This window comes from Ailuropoda melanoleuca, chromosome 6 (genome assembly GCF_002007445.2).
Source record: "Ailuropoda melanoleuca isolate Jingjing chromosome 6, ASM200744v2, whole genome shotgun sequence".
Classification (NCBI taxonomy): Eukaryota; Metazoa; Chordata; class Mammalia; order Carnivora; family Ursidae; genus Ailuropoda; species Ailuropoda melanoleuca.
Window position 1 is genome coordinate 114,905,746 of NC_048223.1, and position 22,256 is coordinate 114,928,001.

At 35.4% G+C, this 22,256-nt stretch overlaps 1 protein-coding gene across 1 annotated transcript in view; it reads left to right on the forward strand.

The window, feature by feature from the left end:
* ATRNL1 (attractin like 1) overlaps positions 1-22,256 on the forward strand; it is a 723,131-nt gene that overhangs the window by 487,065 nt on the left and 213,810 nt on the right. Inside the window, exon 26 of the mRNA XM_034663626.1 lies at positions 3,376-3,483. Coding sequence (XP_034519517.1) covers positions 3,376-3,483 — 108 coding nt within the window. The remainder of the gene's footprint in view (positions 1-3,375; positions 3,484-22,256) is intronic.

The following is a 22,256-nucleotide window of genomic DNA, read 5'->3' on the forward strand; positions in this document are numbered from 1 at the left end:
TAATTGTACCAATGAGCAGTTACTGAGTGCTCACAACGTGCCAGCCTCTGTGTTGAGCTGTCCAAGGGCATTATCTCTTCGGGGCCTTATCCCTTATGATATTATTGTCAGTCCCATTTTATGGAGAGAAATAATAAGTGTGAGAAAGGTCTGAGTAATTTGATTATGGTCCAAGAGTTTGGGGACGGAGAAGCTGGGATTCAAAACAAGTCCTCTGAGGTGTAGGTGTAGGCACTGTTAATATCCCAACTCTACAAGTGAGAAAAATTGAGGCTTAGAGAGGTCTAAATAATTTGGTTAAGCTCAAACAGCTAATAAGTGAAAAAACAGGTGTTCAGACGCAGGTCCTTCTCACTCCAGAGTCTGGCTATGTTGCCTGTCAGATAAATTTTGACAAAATTTAAGTCACAAGTGTGTCCTTTACATCTTCTTTGTTCTGACACAGAGAGACTAAATTCGGGAAGGAATGTATACAGATGTTACCTGGCAAGAGGAGGGACAATTGGTAAGGATACGACTGAGAGCCAGAAATTAGTAGCAAAGAGAATCTCCCCTGATTCCACTTTATAATTTTAGGTCCATCATATCAAAGCAAGAGTGTTGCAGGGGAAAATGACTTACCTTTTCTGAGTTTCAGTCAGAATATTTGCATTAGTTTTCTAAAGTCAGAAACTCAGTGTGTCAGCCAGAGTCCTTGAACCAGGTCTCTACTAAGTGGCCTGGAGTCAATTCGTTTGGCTAATTCCCTATTTGTATCTTTTACTGTACACTATCTTGTGCCCTAATTATTTTTATATTACCATATCTCGTTTCACAAACTATAGTGTTATGGTCTTGGGCAAGAACAGTGTTTTTCTTCTGATTTTGCAAACAGTACTGTAGGAAGCATTTGATTCTTAAAAAGCAATGGAAATTTAAAGCTCCTAGGACAGATTGGAATCTTTAAAAATACCTTTGTATTCACCGAATATTTTTTTAAATGAACCAAAGTATTAGATAGTCACTGATTTTTCTTTATTATGAGTGTTGGGGGTCACATTATAGTCCAGAGAAATCTATTCTTTGTCAAAGGTAGTGAATCTGGAATATCTATAGACTTATATTACAGTTTGTGGTATTGAGTATTCATGAATTATATTTTGTAGAACTTTTACTTTTAGATCTAGGGAAAAGGTAAGATAAGGAAACAGAAGCTGTTCATTTTGTTAAAAAATCTCTTGACTATAGAGAACAAACTGAGGTTGCTGGAGGGGAGGTGGGTGATGGGATGGGCTAAATCGGTGATGGGTAAGAAGGGGACTCATGATGAGCACTGGGTGTTACATGTAAGTGATGAATTATTAAATTCTACCCCTGAAACCAATACTACACTATATGTTAACTAATTTGAACTTAAATAAAAATGTGGAAGAAAAAACAATCTCTTAATTTTATGAGATGCCATTTGTAATCTGAGGAGAATTAGTACAAATGAAGAAAAAAATTTTGGGGGGAGAGAGGGAGGGGTGGGGAGGGGGAGAAGGAGAGGGAGGAGAGAATCTTAAGCAGGCTCCACACCTAGCATGGAGCCCGATGCTAGACTCGATCTCACAACCCTGAGATCATGACCTGAGCCAAAATCAAGAGTCAGATGCTTAACCAACTGAGCCACACAGGCACCCCCAGATGAAGAAACTTTTTTATTCAAATGTTAGAAAATTGTGTTTAAACCCAAATTAGAATTTACAATTTTCTCATGGTAATTTGTATATTACTATAGGAAAGGTAGTTTGTATATGTTTGTGTGTGTGTCTGTGTCTTTGTGTGTGTCTGTGTGTATATTTTTATCTGAGAGACAAAGAGCATTGTGTCTGCTACACTTAGTATCCCTTGGCATTTGAAGTAACGTTTTGTTTGCATTTTGTGTAGACAAAATGTTCAGATCTATTGGCCACTCCTAAAAAAGACACAAACAAGATTCTATTTTCTAGCAGCTATATTTTTAATAATGTAATTTTGAGGTTATATTAAGTGAATAATTTGGTAGTTTAGATCATTTACTTTTTACTTTGAATATGTTTTTAGTGCGTCTTCATTGCTTCTAAATATACATACAATTTAAGAACTTAAACTATTACTCAGTAATAAGTGTATTATTTCTATCCCATCCATATTGGCATGTGGATGTTCTCTTTTTAATAATGACAAAGCAAGGCCTTAAATTATCTTTTAGATTCTCATTTCATGAACACTGTCACTGCTGTGTTACAAGTGTTAAAGCAAAAATGTTAAATAATAAACTGCCATCAGGTATTGGCTTTTGTCCCTTCATCATCTAAAAGTGAATTTTATGAATGACGCATCACAGCATGACATACATTTACATTCAAATACCAGTTGTTAATGTTTTAAGTTAATGCCAGTGAATCTTTAAAAATCTTTGTGAATAATGAAGCTATTCATTGTGTTCAAGGATTTTGCCTTTTTCAATGATAGGATTTTCTTCTCATTTGAAAGAATATTTAATTGCATCGCTCATCCACTTTTAATATTTAATAATAATTTTATTAGCTGTGTAGAATGAGAAGGGCAAGATTTGCAATATCTATTGCCAGTCATCAATTTTTTCTTATCATGACTTAATGAATATTATAATTACAAGGAAAGGCAGAAATATAAATTAGGTTGGTAGTTGGCTGGGACTTGCTAGTTTATTGCTTTTAGCTTGGGCAAAGCCCAGAGTAGGCAGAAGGAAAAAGAAACAAATATCTGGGGGTGCTTTAGAAGCCCTAGCACAAAATTTTTGCAGCCTACTAATCACTCTTCATTTTAAATAATGGACACAGACGATATGAAATCAAATTACAAACACTGTCAGTAACAATTCCTACTGGTTCCACAGCAGTTGATGGGAATCTTGACGACTTCCAAAACAGTCCTGGCAGGTGTATGTTTCTTTAATCTCTATTAATGCATTTTGAAACTTTTTATTATCTTTTCTTAAACACCTTATGGCATTTACTTTCAGCTAAGACAAAAGCTGCATTATTTCGAGCGGGAAAACTTGGCATAGCCATCATCTTAGTAGCTCCTCTTACTGAAGGAGCACCTCCCACCGTAGGTTTTCAAAATGTTTTTGAGTACATTTCATTAGATTTGTGGGATAGAGGTTGGGGGGAAAGTTCTTTGCAGGTACCATGCGTTTAAAGCCTCTGTGGATTTATGACCCAGGCCATGGGGGAAAAAACAATTTTCATTTTAGTGATCTAGCCATAGATACGTGTATCAGATGATTCCTAAGTTTTAAGTACCATTTGTTCAAAATGGAACCAGATATCGTTGAATTTCATGTGTTTTTAAACCTATTTTAAACAAATCATTTTTAACCCCCTCCAGCAACTGCTTCGAGAACGACAGCAGATGGCCAGCCGTCCCTTTGCTTCTGTTGATGTAGCACTGGAAGTGGGAGCTGAACAAACAGAGTTTCTGCGAGGGCCGTTAGAGGTAGGAACTGTGGGCTGAAAGGGGACCACTGTGATTTGCATATTTATATTGCTTCTCTTATCTGCATCTGCTTGTGCAGCCAATTACAGTCTGATTATGTAGAGTTGACAAGATTCAGCTACATATGTGATGCTACTTCCAAGGCACATAGTTTTAATGGTATGACATGAGCTGTAACAAAAGCCACTGGAGAATCTATTAGTCTAGGCAAGAGTGACAGACTGCTCACCTGGCAGCCTGGAGCTGACAGATAGGAGTGGAAGGAATTTAAGATACAGATATGATGGAAGAAACAAAGCACCTATATTTAGTCCTTGGAGTGCCCAACACCTTTTAGTTAACAATTCACATTTATCTTTATTAACGAAGTTGACTGTAGCAGGTGGGTGGAGAGGAGTTGCATTTTAATTACACAGTTTCATTTTTGAATGTTGAGAATTATAGAATATTGTGAATATTTTTATTTGTGGTAATAGCTATATTAGTATATTCTTTTATTGCACATGCAGAAACAGAGTATGGTGAAGGAGAAATCATTATGTGCAAATAAATGTGGTACTGGATTCCTGAAATAACGCCTGGAATGGTTTCTGAAAATAATAACCCACAGAGAGGAATAACCACAGATTGTGTGATTAAGGACTAATCAAAGCATTTTGAGGCATAGTAATTTAGTTGTATGCTTATTATTTTTATTTCTGTTTCATGGATGGTAAGATGTTTAAGTAGGAAGATGAAGAAACACTGTAGAGTTGAAAATTGTTTTCCCTTTTTAAAAAATGCCCTTATGTGACTAATTTCATGTTGCTATTTTCAAATCTTGCTTTTCTTCAAGGAAAGCAAGGAATACAAAAATAGACTCCTCCGAAAACCTAGGTACAAATAGAATTGATTCTGTCTCTAGCATTTTGGTTATTTTGGAAAAAAAAATTAAACAACTGAATCAGGCCTTGTGGATGCTATGTAAAGAGCCGGTTTTTAGAGGACATTTCTCTGAATTTTTGTGTACTTGATTTTTTACTATTCTAGATCACAGGTTGCCATGGAAGCTTAAAACATTAGGAAATTTGTATGTATATCTTCTATTACTTGGGGAGAAATTAGAGGAAGTGCTCTGATTTCACGTTGGCACTTTGCCTCACATCACTGTAGTACAAAATCTTTAACAAATAGGAAACCTGCACTATTTGAATCCAGCTTCTTTTTTTCCTCATCTGTTAAAAACATTGTCAAACACTGTGAAAACTCAAGTCACAGGAGTGAAATGAATGTAAACAATACATACATAGTCCACAGAGGAAAGGGACCAATCAAAGAGCTAAAAAACTCACAAATTAAGGAGCAAATGTAACTCACACATATGCACCTCCACAGTGTGTCAGTTGCGGCTTACTAGCGTTCAAGAATGTATTGTTAGGTGTGTGTGTTCCTAATCATTCCATTTCTTTGTTCTATTTCTTCCAAATTCTATTTCCTTCTTTAACATCATCATTTTTTAACATTAAATTTTATTTTGTAGAGTTTAAAGATTTCTACCTCTACTTACTTTTATTTCATGTCTGCCTACTAGTCCTTTTATTCCTTTACTTCCAACTTCTCTGTATCCTTTTGTTTTCTACCTATCCCTTGTAGAAATGACTATTCACTTTATTCTCCCATTCTGTAGTCTGTCTTTTGATTAATTGCCTGAATCAATTTACATAGAAAATAATTACTATACTCTCAAGGATTATTTTAGCTACTCCATTGTGTGTGCATGTGTGTGTGTGTATGTGTGTGCGCGCACGCACGCGTGCGTACATGTTGTTCTTATTGTTGTTACTACCCTTCTTTTTGGCTCTTTCCCCCTGTTTCTCTTGGATAAATTGATTTCCTTCTACTAAACGGTGTTACATATTCTATTTCTCTGTTTCTGGTGGTTACCCATTACTTACCAAGATTCATAGTGGTTATTTTTCCCTACCACTGTCTAAAAGCTTATTAATACACATTCCTACCCTACCTGTCTCCAACAAAATTAGTATTTTAGTATGCTCTCAACTCCCTCTCTTCCTCCTACCCTATGTTAATACTGCTTGGAAATTTTAATCCAGATATTATGGGTGTACTTTTTTTATTATGGCATATTTAAGTAACAATGAACCATCTTTACCCTTCTTTACTCTTTATATCTAGTTGCTTACCCATGCATTTCTTTCATTTTTCACTATAGTAAATCCTCCAGGATACTTTTCAAAGAGAAATTTTATATGGCATGCTCTTTGACATGGCAAATGCCTATCAATATGTTTATTTTGTCCTCACGTGTAATAACAGTTTAATTAGATATAAAATTCAGTTTCAAAGTTCTCTTCTTCAAAACTTCAAAAGTATTAATTACTCCCTTGTCTCAAGTCTGATGTCAATTTGATTCTTTGTCTTTTGTAAATGATCTCCATTTCCTTTTTGCAGTCTTTCACAATTTTCTCATTTCTCAATGTTCATAAATTTCTCTCTGATAGGTATACATTATCTCATATTTGGCACTCTGTACCCCCTTTAATCCACAGCCCTATCACTTTGTGTAATTCTGGATAATCTTTGGTTACTATTTCTTTTAATATTTCTTACTTCTTTCTGTCTTGGAATTCCCATTAGATACTCTTGATATTTCTTCTCTCATCTATATTTCTTAACTTGTCTCTTGTTATTTGTACTGTTTCATCTCTTCCTGATGCCTCTGGGAACATTCCTCAGCCTGCCATTCCAGTGATTTTTTTATTGAGTTTTTCTTAGCGTGCATCCTTCTGTTATTTAACCTATTCCCTGACTTCATATCAACAGTGATATATTTTGTTGTCAATAGCTGCAATTGTTTTCATAACTGCTTGTGGATGCTTCATATTTCTAACACCCTCCCTCATCTTTTTGAAGCCATTCATATTTAATTTAAATACCGTTACAGGCTTTCCCTTATATTTGACTTCCTCTGGTATAGATCATTCCATTTTCCTACTTCTTTCATGGTGCTTCAGACACTCTTCAGAGGTCTCCTTTCTTTTTTTCTATGTCACATATTTTATTTTAGCTACTAAGATCCACTTAGGAAGAGGGATAAAATCCTTGACTCTTGATTGTACTCTTTCAAGCAATTTAGTGGTTTGGTGAGGAACCTGCCTGTAGTGTATAATCTAGGTTCAGTCACCACTCTCATTTGTCATGGATGTCCCTTTCACTAGCAAGAACTTTAGAGTACTTCCTTCCCAAGCATTATTCCTATCAGATGGTAGCCTCTCTCTAATGCAGTTGGAGGTCCACAGTTGAGGTCAGGAGAAGTGAATGCTTAGGGGTTGTCCAGGCCCCCACATGTATGGCTCTGGGATTCCACCCCCAGCTGAGCTGTAAAGCTACTCTAACATTAGTTTGCAGCCTTGGGCTGGCACTGGGCTGTTTCTGCTGCTTTCCTGCCCCCAACAGGTGGGGTAGCCATCACCTATCCTACAGTGTGGGCTCTGGCCCTCTCCTAATGCAGGCCACCATTTACTTCCTATAAGAGGCCTAACCACCTTCTATCTTTCCAGCTGTTACCTCAAGATTTTGTATGAATTGCTGAGTATGTTCTGACAATCAGCAACATTCTTATTATCTTGTATGTTATCACTACGTTTGAACTCAGGGGAGGAGACAAAGTAACTCATTTTGGGTTATCATTTGTTGGCTGCAGGCCCATGTGGGCAAGAGCTTTGTATCCTTTAAAGCCTTCTGTTAATGTTGATAGTCTTGTTATTTTTCTCATTTTATTGCTTAGTTACAGAAATAATTGGGATGCCTCTATTTCTTTTGTACCACTTGTTTTCATTGAAATGTCAAAGAAGAAAAATATCTACCTGCATACTCTCCTTTAGCAAGCCCTTTTTATCTGGAAATCAAGTTCTACTTATTAATGTATAGTATTGTGGGGTTTTTTGGAAACGGCTTTAAGAAAACGTACCATACAATTCACCCAATTAAATTGTACAGTTTGGTGGGTTTTAGTATATACAGAGTTGTGTAACCATCACCAAAATCAATTTTAGACCATTTTCATCATCCCCAAGACAAACCCCACACCGCTTAGCAGTCACTTCGCCTTTATCCCCTAGAGCTCTTCCTCAGCCATAGGGACTAATCTACTTTTTGTCTTTACAGATTTTCCTAATCTATGTTTTCATTTCATTTCATGTAAATGGGCTTATACAGTATGTGCCTTTTTGGACTAGCTTCTTTCCTCTGGCATAATATTTTTAAGGTTCCTTTACATAGTGGCAAGTGATCAGTACTTCTTTCCTTCTTGTTGCCAAATACTATTCTGTTGTATGGATGTAGCACATTTTGTTTATGCTTTTATCAGCTGACAGATATCTGGGCTGTTTCCACATTTTAGATATTCTGAAAAATGCTATTATGAATATTTGTGTACAAGTGTCATTTCTTGACCATGTAATTAGGAATGGAAATGCTGGGTCATAGGGTAATTATTTATTATTTATTGAAAAGAATTTCTTTCCCCATTGAATGATCTTGGGACCTTTGCTGAAAAATAACTTGACCATAGATGTAGAGGTTTATTTCTGGACACTCAATACTATTCCGTTGTTTGCTAGGTCTATCGTATGAGAGTACCACACTGTCTTGATTACTGTAGCTTTGTAGTAAGTTTTGAAATTGGAAAATATAAGTCTTCCAACTTTGTTCTTTTTGAAGATTGTTTTGGTTCTTCTGGGTCTCTTGAATTTCCACATTAATTTTAGGATAAGTTTGTCAATTGCTACATTGACACCCACTAGTATTTTGATAGGACTTGTGTTGAATCTGTAAATCAACTTGGGGAAATAAGTAATATTTTAACATTTACTTTATTAAGGTGGTAATTTCATTAATTGAGTACCTTCATGCTCCAAGCCTAAAATCCTAAATTCAATAATGGATTTCTTCTCTCTTGGTAAATAAGTATGATTTCTGATATTTGAAATTCCCTATAGTGACATATGTCAAACCATTTCAAATAAATCTACAACATAGATTTAAAAAAAATACAAGCTGAAAACATTGTTGTTCATCAGATTGTTTTAGAGCTTAAATTGTTTATTTCTTCCTGTAAAATTAAACATCAGAAGTAAATCTGAGCAGCTGCTAGTAGTTTCCTTTGACATGTTTTAGAAAATAATAGCAGTAGAAGTAGAATGTTTAAAATTTTATTTTCTTTTCTCCTTTGGTAAGCATTCTGTGATAATTACTATTAAGTGGAAGTTATCTATCTGAAGTATATACACATACATACACATATATACGTGAGAATTGTTTTCCATTTTTACAGTACACTGAAAACTGGTCCAAATCTCTCTTTTTTTTATATACATAACAGTACAATGTGGTTTATTGATTTGCTTACACAGTGAATTCCGAAGCTTAGGCTCTGAAATCACATTAAGGATTTTATTTAAACCTAAAAATCAAAGTAATTTTAAAGTTCCTCTGCTGGGTTTTTCTTAAAATTCAGTGTTTAACTTCAACACAATGCCATAGGTTAGCTGGCTATTACTGTTCTATAAATATTTTTGAGTGTTCATAATGTAGTAAGTTAAGAAATGGATTTCTTTTAAATTAAATTTGACTCATGTGCCACTGAGTTCCACATCTGTATAGTCAGGGGAAAATGTAAAGTACAATATGAAATAATTATTTTGATACATCTACGGATAATTGTGTGCTACTATACACCAAATGGACTATTCTATGAAGAAGATGTGTTCCTGAAAATTTTTACATATATATTAATTGCATTTTTTTTAAAGATTTTATTTATTTATTTGACAGAGATAGAGACAGCCAGCGAGAGAGGGAACACAAGCAGGGGGAGTGGGAGAGGAAGAAGCAGGCTCAAATTTGACTCATATGCCACTGAGTTCCACATCTGTATAGTCAGGGGAAAATGTAAAGTACAATATGAAATAATTATTTTGATACATCTACGGATAATTGTGTGCTACTATACACCAAATGGACTATTCTATGAAGAAGATGTGTTCCTGAAAATTTTTACATATATTTAATTGCATTTTTTAACAAGTGCAAAATATTGAATCTTTATAGGAACTTTGTGTAAAGCCCTAGGTGTAAAACCATTTGTGACTGAAAAAATATGTATGNGGCATTTTTTAACAAGTGCAAAATATTGAATCTTTATAGGAACTTTGTGTAAAGCCCTAGGTGTAAAACCATTTGTGACTGAAAAAATATGTATGTAGTGTGAATAATTACACTCTAAATGATCTATTAGCAAGTATAAATCATTACATTTTACTATATTATAGTGACAAATTAAAATACATTATTAACATTTAATAAATGCACTTAGAATGTGAATTTATATCAAACACAATGTATTAGTTGGTTTTAAACTTATCTTAAAAAGAGGATTATTTTTACGGTAATAGCGTGGCCTATAGTATATGTGTGTCGTTTGTCTTCTACCCATCAATAACATGAAAACTTATGGTAATTGTTCAGCTGACTTTTATGGAACACTTCCTACTTGTCAGGCACTGTTCTAAGTACTTGTGAAACATCAGGGAATACAGAAGAATTCTGTCCTCATATTTATATTATAGCAGGGGAAAGGAAATTAATACATGAGAAGGTGGTAAGTGCAATGGAAAAAGGAAAAATAAAGCAAGATAAGGATTTTGGGAATGCTTTGTGGAAGTGGAGGAGAATGTGAAGTATTGAATAGGGCGGCAGTCAGGGTGACCTCATTTAGAAGGTGAGGTTTGAGCAAGTCTTAAAAGAGGTGAAGGAGGTAAGCCGGCAGGAAATTCCCAAGGAAAAAAGTGTTGTAGGCTAGGGGAATAGCTGGAGCAGAAGCCCTAAGGTAGGGCATTCTTGTCAAGTTTGTGGAACAGCAAGCATGGGATGGAAGTAGGCAGATGATGATAGGGCCTTGTGACCTTTGTAAGGACTTTGACATTCAATTCTGAGTGAAGAGAAGATCCAATTACGTGATTTTACGAGAGGACTGACATAATTTGATGGTTTTTAAAAGGACCACTCTGCCTTTTGGGTTGAGAATAGTTTGAAGAGACATGTCTTCATATAATTCTCTGAGAAACAGACACCATGAAGAAGAATTTGTTCATCTGGGATTGAAGAATATGCTGGTAGCAAAGTAGAGCCAGGAAAAGGAAATGGAAGGCCATCAATACCACAAAAACTGAATCTTCTTGGGAATCACACATCTGACTGTGGACACCTGATGCAATAGGTTCAGAGTATTTATTCCCCAACTCCTTTCAGTTACTGGTTGAGGGCTACTTCCTAGGAGGCCAGAGAAAGCCCTCAGACAAAGAAATGCAGGCTCTGGCATTGGCAGTGAACAGAAAAACAGACATGATAACTGATGGGTAGTGGAAATCAACATACACTCCCTGCTACTGAGAGAGAATAGAAGGAGAAAGACTTGTTAGCAGGCTGCTGTAGGAATCCAGACCACAGATAATGGTAGCAAGACCAGCTGATGTGATGAAAGTGATCACATTCTGGACTATATTTTTGAGGTTCTTATGAGTATAATACTCTCATTTTGAAAGTTTTTCCAGTGACATTATTTTTGTAAAGTCTAAACAAAGATTTAAAAAATGATTTTTTCAGTTCCAGTTAAAGATGAAAACATAGAAAGATCCTGAACTTACCTCCTCCCACAGACACACTGAATCTACAGCTAAATATGGAACAACTTCCTCTAAAAAAAACCCTAAAAAATGGTGGAGCCACCCCTTCACATCAAGTAAACGAGAGGGATACCGTATTGAAGCAGGTAGGAAAAGGTGAGACGTCGCCTCACCATAAACCCCACCCCAGCGCAACAACTCAACTCACACTCAGGAAGGAACTCAAAACCCAGACCTTCTCTGAGGAGTAAAGGGTTTGTACCTCACGTCATGCATACCACATTTTAAGACTGTTACCTGGGAGATGAGCCCCCAAAACATCTGACTTTGAAGACCAATGGGGCTGTGCCTGAGGGGCAGCTTCTGGTTTCGCATACTTAAAAGGCACCACAGAGGTATTCTCAGGTAAAGCGGGCTTGTGGACACAATCTTTGCGCTCTCTCTTCTTTGCTCCAGCTTGCTGGTATCTTCTGGAATAGAGTTTATACCCTTCTCTGGTGCCCTGATTTTTGCAGCTGCTGTGAGGGAACACCTCTTCATTGCTTGGCTCTGGTGACTAGCGGGGCTTATGCTCAGGTCCCACAGGACTGTAACCAAAGGAGAAAGACTTAACTAGCTAGCATCTCCAGGGCACAGAAAGAGGCAACAAACTCAGGAGCTCAATCTTTCTGTGAGAGAGGCCTATTAGTCTTAGATAATCATAGCTGCAGCCTGAGGGCCAGGTTTCTCATTAAATAAACTTCTAAAGGCTGACTGCAAATCATGTATCTGATAAGGGGTTAGTATTCAATATATATGTAAAGAACTCCTACAACTCCACAACAACAACAACAAAAAACACAATCAGATTAAAAAATGGGCAGAGGGTCTGAATAGACATTTCTAAAAAAGGCACACAGTTGATCAGTAGGTACATGAAAAGGTGCTCAGTTATCAAAAAGACAAGAAATAATAAGTGTTGGCAAGGATGTGGAGAAGCAGAAATTATTATGCACCATTGGTGGGAATGTAAATTTGCATATCCACTGTGGAAAACTGTATGGCGTTTCCTTAAAAAAAATTAAAAATAGAACTACAGTATGATCTAGTAATTCTACCTCTGGGTATTTATCCAAAGAAAATGAAAACACTAATTTGAAAAGATATCTACACTACCATATTTATCGCAGAAATAGCCAAGATATGAAAACAACATAAGTGCCCATGGATAGATGGATAAGGAAGTTGTGACATATATATTCATATATATAGAGATATACACATATATATACATATATACACCATATATAAATATATATATCCCATGTACACATATATACCCCATATTTATATACTCTTCAGCTATAAAAAAAATGAAATCTTGCCATTTGCAACAATATGGATGGACCTTGAGGGCATTATGGTAAGTGAAATAAGTCAAACAGAGAAAGACAAATACCATATGATCTTACTTGTATGTGGAATCTAAACAGAAAAAAGAAAAAGTGAGCTTATAGACACAAAGAATAGATTGATGATTGCCAGAGGCAAGGGTGGGGGGCTGTGCAAAATGGGTGAAGGGAATCAAACGTATAAACTTCTAGTTATAAAATAAATAATCGGGATAAAATGTACAGTATGGTGACTGTAGTTAATAATACTGTAGTGTATGTTTGAAAGTTGCTAAGAGAATAAATCTTAAAAGTTCTCATCACAAGAAAAAATTCTATAACTATGTATGGTGACAGATGTTAACTAGACTTACTGTGGTGATCATTTTGCAATATATACAAATACCGAATCATTATGTTGGCTCATTATGTTGTACACTTGAAACTAATATGGTGTTGTTTGTCACTTATACCTCAAAAAATTCAGAAAAAAATTATTTTCTCTTTTTAAATGGCACTATAATAGCTCTAGAACTTCTGATGCTGTTGTATTTATTCATTGAGATACATAATAGTCGCATTCTGTCTTAGCATAGTCTCTCAAACAACAAAATATGTGCTTTTCTTCAGTAACTGATAGAAACCATGAGAAATGGAGGCAGAAACATCTATTGCCCCTTAAGTGACTGACTGGGTTTGTTAGATCTGGGGTCACACTAAGAGCACAGCATACAATTGGATCACAAACAAGTGAATTATAGCCCTTTGACTGAAATGATGATGTTAAAAATTTACATTCCCTGTTCATGGGGTTTTTTTTTTTTTCTGAGAGTATAAACTTGTATGAATCCTTAAGTGTCACTGACAGTTTTTGCTGGAATATTATTCTTTGTTTCTGTTTTTATTTCTAATTTTTTTTAGCAAATTATTTTTACTGTTACTTATAATATTGAAAAACAAAACCACTTATTGGCCAACAGTAAAGGATTTGTTAATTTGCTATATGCTACACAATAGTACATGGAAAAGAGTAAATTCTTTTTTTTTTTTAAGATTTTATTTATTTATTCGACTGAGGTAGAGACAGCCAGCGAGAGAGGGAACACAAGCAGGGGGAGTGGGAGAGGAAGAAGCAGGCTCATAGCGGAGGAGCCTGATGTGGGGCTCGATCCCATAATGCCGGGATCACGCCCTGAGCCGAAGGCAGACGCTTAACCGCTGTGCCACCCAGGCGCCCCGGAAAAGAGTAAATTCTTAATAATAGTTCTATCTAGATGGGAGGTATGTATGGGCTATTCTTGCATAGCTATACTGTCCTGTGATGCCATGCACGGCTTTTTTTTTTTTTAACAAAGAATTAATAAAAGTATCAATCTAATGGAAGTATAAAATGTGAGCTATTTTTTCCCAATTTTTAGACTCTTATAGTCACTCCACGTATATTCAGGTTTGAAATTTTGCCAGTTATTTAAAATGAATATTTCTGGTCATCATTTCTATTTTAGGGGGAAATAAACCTTATTTATATTGTATATATTCTGGACTGCTCTGTTACCTCTTAACCCACTGTAGTTAATATATCTACATTTAAATTTTTGATAATGTAGATGACAAATGGGGTATATCTACAAAATTAGCACTTATGGGTTCATTCAGCATACACTAGAGAACTTTCCAGACAGTAGAAATGAGGATTCATGTGCCGAGGTAAAGAGCCTGAACTTGATCTTCCTAGATCAAGTTGTTCTCAATGGGAACAACTGAAATGTTATACTGAGTTTAAGGTCGTATTTTTCAATAGTCATTTACATACACTATCTCACCCTCATTTGAGCTTTACATTAATCTTAGACAAAAGGTATAGCAATTGCTTTTGTTCTGTTACCACTTAAGACCTCTTTTGTTCTGTTACCACTTAAGACCTTTGTTCAAGATCACAGATCCATTCACCAGTAGAGCAAGGACTGGGGTCTGAATCTCAGATTAGCCCGGAAGTTTCTCTCTTATACCATTCTTTAAACACGCTGATTTTAGTTCAAATTGAGAATACATCTTAGGCAGTAATGTATCAGTGGAATATTTTCTTGTAAAGCCGTCTGTGAACATGGAGTTACTTTGAAAAGATATCTACGCTCCCATATTTATCGCAGAAATAGCCAAGATATGAAAACAACATAAGTGCCCATGGATAGATGAATAGATAAGGACTACTACATAAAGTTTATGTAGTATTCTTTGATTCCAAGTGCTCAAATAGACATAAAGAATTGGGACGGACAGTTCAGCCTAGTACACTATGTGGAAACCCCTTGTCTAAGGTGACGGGCACATTGTGTAGGCCAGACAAAATGAGCCGCTGTGTGCTAAGAGCATGGCTGGCTTCACTGCAAGAGTAGCATGAGCTGTTGGGCACAGCCATGGCCCCCAGCACTTCATTCTTGTCCATCATCTTCATGGACCACAGTTCCTACGGTTGGTGTCAGTGGCTTATTTACTTTTCCCTGGGTTTTTAATTTTTCAAAGTGTTACAGCCATCTTATGAGATTTGAATTTCAATTATTTTATTAACATTTACCATTAATTTTTTAATTATATAAGTAATAAATCTTCATGGTAGAAAAAATAGTGCAGAAATAATCGAAGTTAAAATTAAAATCTTCCATAACCCCACCACCCATAAATATTCACTGCCAGAACTTTTATTTCCTTCCAGTAATATTTTCCTTTTGCACATGCATATTTTTACAAAATTGAAAGTATATTCTATATTTGCTTTTACATTCTGTTTTTCTCACTTAGTGTTACTAAGAACATTTTCTTTTACCTCTAGGTTTGATTTTAAAATGTCGTTTTAATTATTTTGTAGTATAACATAATTTATTTCCCTATTTTATTTTCAATTAGCTTGCTTACAATTTCACACTATTATAAATAAAACTGTAATTAATTTTTTGTACGTAACTTGTGATCCTAATCTAAAGAGAAACTATTAGATCAAAAATTTTAATCTTTTGTGGATCTTGAGATATGCTGCTTATTTAATTTCCCAAATACCCCTATTCATACTACCTTGAGTAAAGCATGAGAATTCGGGTTTTCCAGCATCCTTGTCAAAAATGATTTTTTGAAAAGATTTATTTATTTATTTGAGAGAGCGTGGGGGTGGGGGGCAAAGGGAGAGGGAGAGAGAGATTTAAGCAGACTATGTGCTGAGCACAGGGCTGACACGAGGCTCAGTCTCACCACCTTCAGATCACGACCTGAGCCGAAACCAAGAGTCAGACACTTAACTGACTGTGCCACCCAGGCGTCCCTCAAAAATAATTTTAAAAGAATTTTAAAAACAATCTTGCTAGGGGTGCCTGTGTGGTGCAGTCGTTAAGTGTCTGCCTTCGGCTCAGGGCGTGATCCCAGTGTTCTGGGATTGAGCCCCACATCAGGCTCCCTGCTCCACTGGGAGCCTGCCTCTTCCTCTCCCACTCCCCCTGCTTGTGTTCCTTCTCTCGCTGGCTGTGTCTGTCAAATAAATAAATAAAATCTTTAAAAAACAAAACAATACAAACAAAAAAAATCTTGCTAATTTTGATACATGAAATGCTGTCTCTTTCAATCAAATTTCTCATTACTAGTGAAACTGAGTATTTTCATATTGTCTTGACCATTGTGTTTCTCCTCATTCATTTCATTGACTGGTATTCCCCTGTCCTCCTTTATTTTAATCAGACTGTCTTAGTAATATTTTCAGACATCACCCTTGCTTTTTGTTTATCCTGAATTTTCTATTATTTTCCCCTCTTTGCTGGCCTTCTTTCGAAGATTTTTTTTAAAAAATCAGTACTTCTCAACTTTTTCCTCAAATTCCCTCAATTTTTTTCCTCAACTCATTTGTATGTTATACACTCCTGCTCTTCTTTTAGTAATTACTCTTAGAATTTTAACAGGCATAGTTTAAGTCTGACATTAGTGAACATTTCTACTTCTTTGCAAACAATGTAAGAACCTAAAAACATTGAGGAGTGCCTGGGTGGCACAGCGGTTAAGCGTCTGCCTTCGGCTCAGGGCGTGATCCCAGCGTTACGGGATCGAGCCCCACATCAGGCTCCTCCGCTATGAGCCTGCTTCTTCCTCTCCCACTCCCCCTGCTTGTGTTCCCTCTCTCGCTGGCTGTCTCTATCTCTGTCGAATAAATAAATAAAATCTTTAAAAAAATAAAATAAAAATAAAAATAAGAACAGTTTGAATCTTATAGGACGTAGTTCTCTTTTTTATAGCTCTGAGGTGTGCCACTAGTTGAATTAAGCATTACTGTTGCTGCTGTTGTTTTACATGATCAATATGTGTTTATTTTTTTTAAAGATTTTATTTATTTATTTATTTATTTATTTATTTATTTATTTATTTATTTTAGAGAGAGACAGAGAAAACACGAGTGGAGGGAGGGGCAAAGGGAGAGGGAGAAGCAGACTCCCGTCTGAGCAGAACCCTGACTCCATCCCAGGACCCTGAGATCATGACCTGAACCAAACACAGACGCTTAACCCACTGAGCCACCCAGGGACCCCGATCAATATGTTTTTAAATTTACTCACATATTTACTGTTTCTTTGCTCATTGTTTTTCTTTGCATTCAGAACTTTCTTCCAACATGTTTCCTTTGTCCCATGACTTACCGTTAGAAATTCCTTTAACATATGTCTTTTGATGATAAACTCATTTAGCTTGTTCCTTACAGCTCCCCTTTTCAGTTTTACCAGTGACTTGGAGCATCCTTTCATTGCTTACAATCTAGGAAATGTTTTAAAATATACTTTATCAAGCATCTAGTTATTTTGCAATGGAAGGGACAAATTTGCACATTTCATTTATTCGAAAATTGTTCTCACATTTGGCTTCTAGTGTCACAACCGAGAAATCTTCTAACAGAGTAATTGCTGTTTCTTTGCAGCTAATCTAGCCTTTCTTTCCAATGGCTTCTGTCTCTGGTATTCTGCAATTTTACTATGATTTTTCTAAGCATGAAATTATTTGTATTTATGTCTCTTGGCCTATTTTGTGCTTCTGTGTCTGAGGATTCAAGTCTTTGTTTACTTCTAAAAATTCGCACTTATTATCCCTTTGAATGTTCTTACATCCCATTTTCTCTGTTCTCCTTCTGAGATTCTGATTATATGCATATCGAACCTTCTCATCCTGTCTTCAAAATCTCTTAAGGTCTCAAGTATATTTTCCATCACCTTCTCTCTCTGTGTTTCTTCTGTCTTATTTCATCACAGCCTTATTCCAATTCACTAATTTTTTGTTGAGTAGTATATTATCTGCTTTTTACCCTATTCACTGGATTACTGTCAACACTTTTTTCATTTTTAAAAGTTCTATTTTGTTCCTTTTCAAATCTGCTTAACAGTTTTTGAAAGTCTTTTTCTTTGCTGGTTTTTATTACTTCATGTCATTCCAAACGTAACTATTTTTATTTTATATTTGATCATTCCAATATCTGAAATCCTTGGATATCTAAATCTATTGCTTATTTCTGTTGGCTCTCATTTGTTGTGGCATATTTCCTTGTGTATTTGGTGAGCTTTGTGAGCTATTTCTTTGATCTTAATCTATTGTTTTCTACTGGCCTAAATAAAGAATGCTTTCCTCCAAAGAGGATTGCTTCTGCCAGAAACCAAGGGCCTGCCATAATTCTTTAGCCACTTCTTCGAGGGTCCCTGCCATAGTGCAGGAATCTCAAGCTCAGCTTTCTTATCTTTTGGGCTACTTATATTGGCTTTTGTCCTCAGGGCTGGTCTGCTTTATTGTTTGCTAGCTGTTTTCTACACCCCTCTCCAGTTTTGGCTGGTTGTCTTGGAGCATTCTCTTACTGCTTGCAATGTCAGCAATGCATTAAAAAGCGTTAAGAATTTGGTTATTTTAGAGTGGGAGGACCCTACCGACAATTGCGGTTTGTCTTCCATAGCAGCTCTGTTTTACTGGGCAGAGGTTCTCTTTGGACTGTAGTTTCTCTCTCTGGCATTGACTTGCTAGTTTCATCAACACCATTTCTAGAATCCAGTTCTGGCAACCTCTGATGGGGAGAGGTCTCCCTACTTGTTTGTGGGCTGGTCATATAGAAGCAGTCAAGCCACCAATTCCCTATTGACCTTCTTGTACTTCCTAAGGCTCCGGAACAGGGAGGACTCCCAACACTGATTCTGCTTTTCCTTAGCCTCCTGAGGGCCAAGGATATTCTTTTAGGGACTATATTGACTTTCCTCTTGGTGTTCATAGATCTCTCCAGACCAAACCTCTGTAAAATCCTTACCTTGATGCTTGTTTCTATGAACTTGTTGAGTCCAAAGAAGGCAACATTAGGCACAAGTTCCCTCAGCCAGAACTTATACAGAACGCAAGCCCTATTTGCAAATAGCTACCCATAGGCCCCAGGAGACATTTGCCTTAAAGATGGAGATGATTTTCACTTGGTAATAGAGAGAAGGAAACTGTGTTAAGGTCATATCTTCTCATATTCCTCATAATAAATGCTTTAGAGATAAAGAATTTCTTAATTTAAGAAAGATATTTAGAATGAATAGGAGATTTTTATAGGCACACTTTTGGTTCTTGAAATATGAAAGGATCTGGATTCCTGGTTGAATTTTCAAATTTTCTTTATTTTTATTTTAAAGTTATAAAAGACCTTTCATCACCGGGACCACTTAGCAGACAATGTTTTCAAAATCAATTTTAAGAATATAAGATTTGGAATTATAACAGCATATCATAAATTTCATGAATGAATGGAGCCTGAATTAAGAGCTAAAGGTGATTCTTCAGAATTAACATGATATAAATAGAACCTAGCAACATGGTATGAATATATACTTGAGTTATTGGAATTTCCATGGTCCTAATTTAATGTAATCAGAAGTCATAATACACTTAAGCATGAAAAATTCATTTGTTTCCAGTTTTTAATAAATAGCTTATTGATGTCATAGGTAAATTACATATAAGTAAAATACAGCTACATATTTCATACAGAATTCAGTGAGTTCAAAGCTAAATGTATACATTTATATATCTTATATATTTTCAAAATTAAAATCTTTTGAAAGGAAGTTTTTGTCGAGATACTAAAACCTTATGGTTGTCTTACCTTAATCATTTAAAATGAATATAAACTATGATGAAGAATATAAAGATAAAAATGAACAACAACAAAAAGATAAACCCACTTTCACTTCTCAGTGGCTGATATGATAAACAGAAAAATTGGCAAATGCAAAGTTTTATAACCCTGAGCACCCATATTCATATTGGCTATCATTCAGCAGAACATTACACTACTTAAGGGTATGGTCATATCACAGTTGAAGCAATGCTAGCATAAATTATTTATATAGCAGTCTTACAAGTAAGAAGTAGCTATGTAAAATGAGGCTGTAATATAATTTATTGGGAAGTTATAAGTGCAGTTTAGCAATTCTTAGGGGCAGTGTTCCAGCTTTGAGGAAAAAAAACTGAATTTCTAACCCCATCCACATCCTTCACCTACTCTCAGATAAAACTGGTAATATATTGGACCCATCCAAAAAAAAAAAAAAAAACTGTGCTCATCAGATTGGACAGATCACACATGCTGCAACCAAGAACATTCCACGATCTGTGAAACACAGTAGGGTGTTTCTGAGTACTGTCAAACATTTTTAATACTCATTTTTTATGTGTGTTAAACTATTAATGTTTGATACATTAACATAAAACTAATATTAATATCTTAATACTGGTTGCTCATAATAACAACAACAAAAAGCTTATTATAGTGTTTTTGTCTCCCTATTCTAACTTTTGAGATTGCTTTGAAGCACTTTTTGAGTGTCTGGTATTCTGCAATAGTTATTTTCTGATTATTGTTTAAATATTTTATTAGGATGTAGTTCTCTATGACAGTTGCTATTACATTAAATTTATGTTTCTGTTTAATATATTTTTTGCTTACATTTCATGTAAAATCAGTTACTAATTTAACCTTTATTTCTTCTTCTTTTCCATTGATAGATAATCTGATGAGGTTTATATCCTCAAGGGAAAAACTGACTGTAAGAATTCTATAAAATGCCGTTAAATCAAATGGAAATCTTATAAAGTGAAATCTCAGATACTAGAAATGTAGTGCTAGATATTTTATGTGTAGAATCAAAGAAACTAATAATGTTATACTTTGGCTAAGTAAATATTTTCATACTTTGCATTCTTAGAAAGTAAAACAGCAACTAGATAAGAATTTAGGATATTAAATCTGAAAATTTGCCTCATATCTTAAATACATTTTCCTTTTACACAGGTTCATAGTTCTGTGCTATTTCATACAAAAAGCTTTGTTCGTATTTATACCTTATAATTTCACTCGTGTTTATTGTAAGCCCCTTTTAATTTTTGGTTCATGAAGAAAGTCTCTGCATTAACCATTCACAGCATATAAAAATGGGGCAGACTAAATATCATATAGGTAAAGTGTATGTGCAATTTTTCATGAAGAAAAAGTCATTATTCTTAATGCCTTTCTTATCTCCAACATATCTTAGAAAACAAAAACAAAATTAACCCAATTTCATTTTTCCATATTTCATAATGGAAACTCTATCTTAAAAAGAAAATCTCTATACTATGAAAAATTGATTCAAAAAATGTTTACCAAACTTACAAACCAGTCAAGAAGATGGGTATGGAAAGACATTGTCTCTATCTTCCAGAAACTTAGACTAAGAGGGAAGATAAATCATGTAAAAATACCTCTAATAAAAAATATAGTGTGATTAATGCTTAAAGAAAAACAAACACAAAGAAGAGGGAAAAATAATTTAAAAACTCAGGGTATTGATGAATGTTTCATGAGAGATTATAACAGGAGATGTTGGCCTTTAAAAGTATATAAAATGTCAATAGAACTAGGAGTAGGGTAGAGATGGGAAGAGTGAAGAGACATGCCAAGCTTGAAGGAGCAATATGAGCAAAAGTCAGAGACAGACAAGAGTGTTGTGTGTGTGAAACAGTAAGAAGGCAGGATTAGCGAGCTGGGGAAGGAATTGTGGAGATCAAGATAGAAGATATAGAAGATACTATGAAAGTCAATTTTAATGAGATGACAAGGATCACATAGAAGATTTTTTGAGCAGAAGAATTTTATGATTGACTTTAGACAAATGATACTAGCAGCATTTTGTAGCATCCGTTGTTTTGAAGAACAATTGGGAAGGAGAAACATGGGCAAGTTAAGTCCTGAACTTGTGACTGTCAAAGGGTAAAGAAGTAAACATATTAGAAACTGCAAAGAAGCAGAAATTACAGAGTTAAATAATGGATTGAATATGGAGATGGAGATTGGGGCAAAGGGGAGGGTTAGAATGCTAGGGATTCTTCATGCATACCTGAAGTCATGGGAGTGAGAAGGAAAGGAGAATCAAAGACAGAATATAGGAAAATTGCTATAATTAAAATATTGGAAGCACATTGAATGAAAGAAAGTATCAAATGACAGGTTCAGAAAGAAGCAAATTGAGAAGTTTAGGACCATTAGAATGAAGAAAAAGAAGGAATGCCAAAAAGGATGAAGTGGCAAAAGATGCCAAGCATTTCATAAGCAATCAAGGAAGAGGGGAACTGAGGAGGGGAGGTGGGATCTGGTAATTATGCATTCATCAGTGACTATTGAGGAAATCGATTGAATGGCAGA